Below are 6,000 nucleotides of genomic sequence, written 5' to 3'. Positions count from 1 at the left end.
CGCCCCTCGCTCCCCTCCCCCAAACCACAGCCCTAGCTCGCTCCTGCGCGCGCGCTCTCCGGGGCCCAAGTGAATAGTCCTCGCGCGAGCGGGACACGGTGGTGGATGCAATTCCCCTCGCCTCCAGCCGCCAGGAGCTCCCCGGCGCCGCAGGCAGTGTCCTCCTCCGAAGCAGCTGCACTCGCCCCTGGGCAGCCTGGACCCTCGTGCCCTGCTCCCGGGGTCTCACGCGGGGGGCGCCCCAGGACACCCCCTGCGGGCCGGGTGGAGGTGGAGGAGGAGGAGGAGGAAGAAGACGTGGACCAGGACCCCCACCCTATCCTGAACACCTGGTTGAGCTGCTACCACTTCTTTTTAAGGGTAAAAAGAGAGCCAGGGAGAACCATGGGGGGCTGCGAAGTCCAGGAATTTCTTTTGCAATTTGGTTTCTTCTTGCCACTGCTGACAGCTTGGCCGGGCGACTGCAGTCACGTCTCCAACAACCAAGGTAAGGGACGGGGTGGAGGAGCAAGAGGGGACGGGAGGAGGAAGGTGCTTTGAGGACTAAGGCAAGTGGCCTTCTGCAGGTAACTTCGTCCTGGGGTCAGTTTCTCTGGGTTTGCCACACGAGGGGGTCAAGGATTTTCCTTAACCGGAGCGTCCTTTCTATGCCGCCTAGGGCTGGTGGCCCCAGGAGCTGTGAGCCCTTCTGCTTCCAGATTTCTTTAAACAGATGCGTGAGCATCAGCAGCACGTGGGTCCCTTTGCTGGCGTCTGTGGGACTGCTCCTGGCTGCGCAGTCTCCACCGGAGGTCAGGCTCCGCGGCACAGATTGAATGGGGACTTCTGACTCTTGGTTGTTGCTCAAAACAGGGTAATGTGTGGATTCTCCTACATGCCTACTTGAAAGGCAGCTTGCTTGCTCCCGCTGTACCTAGTGACTAATTGTCAGCCTTTTACCCCCACCCCCACCCCAGTCACTCAGTGTTGCCCTCACCTAGCCTTAGCCCCAGAACCCTGTTCAAATTTCTTCCTGGAGCAGATAGAAACAGATCTGTGGTGGAGTTTCTATTTTTTGCGAGCAGGGAGTAGGTAAGCGTGAAGTGTGAATCTCCAAGTTTTGAATATCCTATTCATAACGTCAAGTTTCTGTCAGATATTTCGTAGGAATTTGTTTTGGTGGGTACAGTGACAAAGTAAAGGTGACTAGTATGTGCAACACGGTGTAAATCAATGAGCATTTTCTTTCCTTCTATTTAAACAATCTTTATAAAATACATTTCCTTGGATTTATGAATATATAAGGTCTATAGTAATATCATATGCATATTGTAAATTCCTTTAGACTAGGTATCCAACAACCATAAAAGTTTTCCATCATGTACCTGGCTGAATGCTCTCACTGGCACTGTGATGACCACCAATATGTCACCTCTCCTAAAGACTTCAACTGTAAAACAACTGTGGACAATTGTAATTGCAATTTCACAGATGAGACATATATGTGTGCATGTGTGTGTAAGGGTCTGGAAATAATTTGCAGATATAAAAATGGAAATCAGATGAATTGAGAGTGTGTACTTTTGTGTAAAGGGAAGAAGATTAAGACAGAAGGCAAGTAAAACAACGAAGCCTTACTTTTGTCATAAACATATATGAACAATATACTTTATTTAGAAATAAAATAATCACTTGGAATCAATACTCAGTTCTCATTTACATAATTGGTGCTTTGCCATGTTTTCATAATTATAGTTTTTATCTGACAGAATATAATCACAAATTCATATGTGAACTTGGAAACCCTAATAACTTTCATAACTTTGAAGATATGTCACATAATAAGTGACACCATAGTGCCATACTCTCCTATGATGGGGTATAATTTCACGCCACATCACTCATTTGTTTTCAAGGACAATTGGTATTAAATACCAAAGGAGCATTTATTTTACCTCTGTGAAATTAGAAGATTGTTAAAACTAACATATAATTATTTACTTGACCATTTTTATTAGGAGAGAGAACAATTTTTAATTAATTTTTATTTTAATTAATTTTACATGATAGTAGTATGCACTTATATACTTTGATATATCATACATAGATGGTATATAATTTCTCATTTTTCTGAGTATACATATTGTAGAATCATATTGGTGATACAGTCACATATATACATAAAGTAATAATGTCTGTTTCATTCTACTATCTTTCTTATCCCCACATCCCCTGCCTTCCCCTCCTTTCACTTCTTTTTACCTAACCTTACGTAATGCTATTCTTTCTTTTTCTTTTTCTTTCTTTCTTTTTTGCCTTTATATATGTACTTTTTTGTTGTTGTTGTTGTTTGCATTACAATTCATAATAATAACTGGAAAGTAAAACATTATACTTTATGTTAGTATCTCTGGAGGCTAGAGATGTACGCTTTGAGAATTAAGTTTACCACAAGTTTTTAACAGTTATTCCTGTGTAAGAATTTTCCTAAATAGTTTTTTTTTTTTAAATTTTATTTAGTACCTATGATACATCAGCAACCACCCTAGTCCCTGGGGTTACTAACAAAAATAAAACACATATTATGAATTTTCACACCCATTTTACAAAAATGTATCGTGTTAAAGTATGACCTTTCAGATAGTTACATTAAATTTAAAAGTCTAGTAATGGTAACCTTTTGCAGTAGTTTTAATTTGCTTAGCTATTTTAATGACTTCTCCATACCATTTAACAATGTTTCACCTAAAATAAATACCAAACATGTAAGTCATGTTTTAGCTGAACTTAATATTGGAAAATTAGTATTTCCCAGTCTTTTTTATCAGATAAATAGGATCATTAAAGAGTGTCTACTAAAGCTCTTAATTTGAATTTGTATTCATATATTAAAAGTACAGGTTATGCATACATGGGTAAAATAGTATCTACTAGTTAAGTTAGGGAAAATTTAGGATAATTCTTCAAAAAAATTATATAGAGAGTTATGATTCAGATTTTTTTCATCACAAATGGTTGTTTATGCTCTGTAGAGCCTAAACTTATAGTGGTTAGAAATTTGCCTGATAATAATTTTAGATAATGTTTAGATACTGAAACTACCACAAATAACACAAATGGTTCATAGATACCAACCTTGTAAATGTTAAACTTGTGAACTTTTTAGGCATATTTTCTTAATTTGTAGTATCATTAGATAAATCAAAGCATCAGCCCTTGTACATCAAAACCCATAGAAAAATACATAATTATTGTAAATATGCAGTATGGAAAGACTAATGTAAAATATGTTTATTTTCTTATACACATAAAAATATCAATAATATAATTAATATTTGTTTATTTTGAGAAGATGCTGTTTATATCCCTAGTAATTTTCATTAACACTTTTGAAACTTGTTATTTTATGGAGGGTAAAATTCCACTTTTATATAACTTTCCTTCTTGATAAAGGACTTTCACAAAGTAAAATTTTAACTGTGTATTTTTTCTAGCAAATTATATAAAAATCCTATATGACAGGAAAGAATGGATTCATTCCCATTCCTGGTTTTCCATACATAGGCAGGGTCAAATAATGACAAGGCCTAACAATGTATTACTACATTATTTACTTGATAAGTAAATAAATCAGTGACTTGGCTCTAGGAAGGACTGATCTTGTCTTTTAACTAACTGTAAAGTTTTCTACTATTAAGATAAAATAAAGCAGTTTGACTCTATTACCCAGACCTCCTTGATTCAATGAGAAAGTAGATTACTTCATCTGAATAAATGAAAACATGCTTTCTATTCAAATCCCTCTTATTCCATTGATTTCTCCTATATTTAAACCACAACATTAATTCAGTGTTTTAAATTTTTATCTAAAATCTGACTTTATCTTCTCTAGATGATAACCTTTTGTTTCTGTGCTGGTGAATATCAAATAAAGTCTTGCTTCATGTATAAGTTAACCATCTATGTCAATTACAATGGTTAGTAGCCACTAGGGGTCCATTTATTCAAAGATTATTTCCCTTTGCAAAGAGTATTTTATTGCCTAAATGAGTTGATATGCCTCTCAGGGTGTGGCTAGTGTTTATACAAATAGCCAGTTACATACACAAATAATTCATTAAGTCAAAGTAGGATTTGGGTACATGAATTTAGTACTTATTTTATTACTGGTATTGTTTGAATTCATCCCCCCCCCCCAGATGATTCAGTGACAAACAAAATAACTACAATGGTAATGTGACCAATTAGTTTTATTGAATTTATTGACTTAGATGAATTGTGACTGCAAAAGCAACTAAATTATATGTAAATAAAAGTTAGCATATTTAAGCAAAAAAAATCTGCTTAACAAAGTTCATGGCTTAAAATTAGTTGACTAACTATAAACAGTGTTGAAAACTGTAAGATCGAATATTCTTATATTTTTATAAATGTAGAATTAAGGAAAAATTTTAAGAATATTTGAACTTTAAATACTAAAAATATTTTTAAACGGTCTTGAATATTTGAAATATTTTATTGATATATAAATATCAATGCAACCAAGAATGTAATTTTATTATACATTTAAAGTTAAAAATGTCATTGTATGGTCATTATGATTAGTATCCTGAAAGATTAAACATAATTTTTATGCAGATTCAGCAATGACCATCTAAATGTTGGTTTTTCTAGGTTTGAAATGAGGTTATATCTAAAATAGTTTGCTTGCACAAAAAATTATACAGTGTTCATTAAAGATCTGTGTTTCAAACCAGAAATAACTTAAAAGAATGTAATAGAAACTACACATACATCAAGCACTTTTAAATTTTTAAGGAAGAAAAAATGTTTTTAATTGTACAAGAGAAGAAAATGGTTAATTTTTTTTTTTTTTTTTTACTTTTGGGTTACTGTCATTACAAAATAAATATTAGAAAAATAATGGAGTAGAAAGTATTTTGTTTTCACTAATCACTGCTAGTACAAACTTTTTTAAATATAAAAGACATTATAGTTTTTTTTTATATACCAAGCTATTTCTCTGTCACACAATCTCAATATCCCTTCCTTTTCTCCATCCTCCTCCTGCCTTATATACACATATGATTCTCTTAACACTATGTTTCAGTTGTCACCATGAAAGATTAGATTCTGCTTCACACAACAGAGCTAGAAGTCTTTTTATTATACCCTGACTCAACACTTCTTGGTAGTATAAACATGGTGGAGATCAATATATATAGCTAAATAATCAAAATAGGTTGACTTTATCCAATGTACATTGTCAACCATGTTATCAAACCATACTTACATAGGGGTTAAATTGCTTATGCATCTCATGTTCTTTTAAACTCATGATATTTATATACCTCATCACTTAAAAATTGAAAACATTAATTTTTATTTTATTGAATATTGTTCCCTAGAATCTAAAATTTAGATCATGGAGAAAAGGTATGGGACAGGCAGGTGTGTTTTATATCCTCATGAAGCTTGGTAAGTAAATAAAACAATAAAGGTTGTAGAAATTCTATGGCAGAATCAACAAAAGTGCTGAGATAGAAAATAACAGGAAAGACATACTGTGTAAAACAGGACAGTTAGGTCTGTGTGTATGTGGGGGTGACATTTAAGCCTCATTCTCAGGGAAGAGAAATAATTAATTAAGCACAGCAGGAAAAAGTGCATTAAAAGTGGATGGCACTGCCACAGCAATGGCCTGGAAGAGAAATAAGCTTAATGTATTTGAAAAATCAAGTCCAGTGTAACTGGAATTTACTGGGCAAGCAAGAAGTGAGATTTGAAAGATGGTCAATAACCCAGATTCCATGGAGTAGAAAAAAGAGCACTAGTTAAGGAGTAAACCTTCTTACATTATACCAGGTGAAAGGTGAAGTGATTGGGAGATTTTTAACCAAATGAGTAAAATGAGCCATTTCACTAATATTAAGAATATTATAGAAAGTAAGCACAGACATGACTGAAAGCAGGCAAGAGCAGAATTAGGAGCCCAACAGAGTTGTTCAGAGAGTTGTTAAT

At 34.8% G+C, this 6,000-nt stretch overlaps 1 protein-coding gene across 1 annotated transcript in view; it reads left to right on the top strand.

Moving 5' to 3' along the window:
• The first annotated feature begins 6 nt into the window (after nucleotides 1–6).
• The window catches only part of Epha6 (EPH receptor A6), an 800,746-nt gene continuing 794,752 nt past the window's right edge, over nucleotides 7–6,000 (top strand). The window contains exon 1 of the mRNA XM_048803856.1: nucleotides 7–487. Within this exon, the coding sequence (XP_048659813.1) occupies nucleotides 106–487 (382 nt within the window). The 5' untranslated portion in view covers nucleotides 7–105. The remainder of the gene's footprint in view (nucleotides 488–6,000) is intronic.

This window comes from Marmota marmota, unplaced genomic scaffold (assembly GCF_001458135.2).
Source record: "Marmota marmota marmota unplaced genomic scaffold, marMar, whole genome shotgun sequence".
NCBI lineage: Eukaryota > Metazoa > Chordata > Mammalia > Rodentia > Sciuridae > Marmota > Marmota marmota.
Note: the sequence above shows the minus strand (reverse complement) of the source record. Positions and strands in the feature narration are given on the sequence as shown.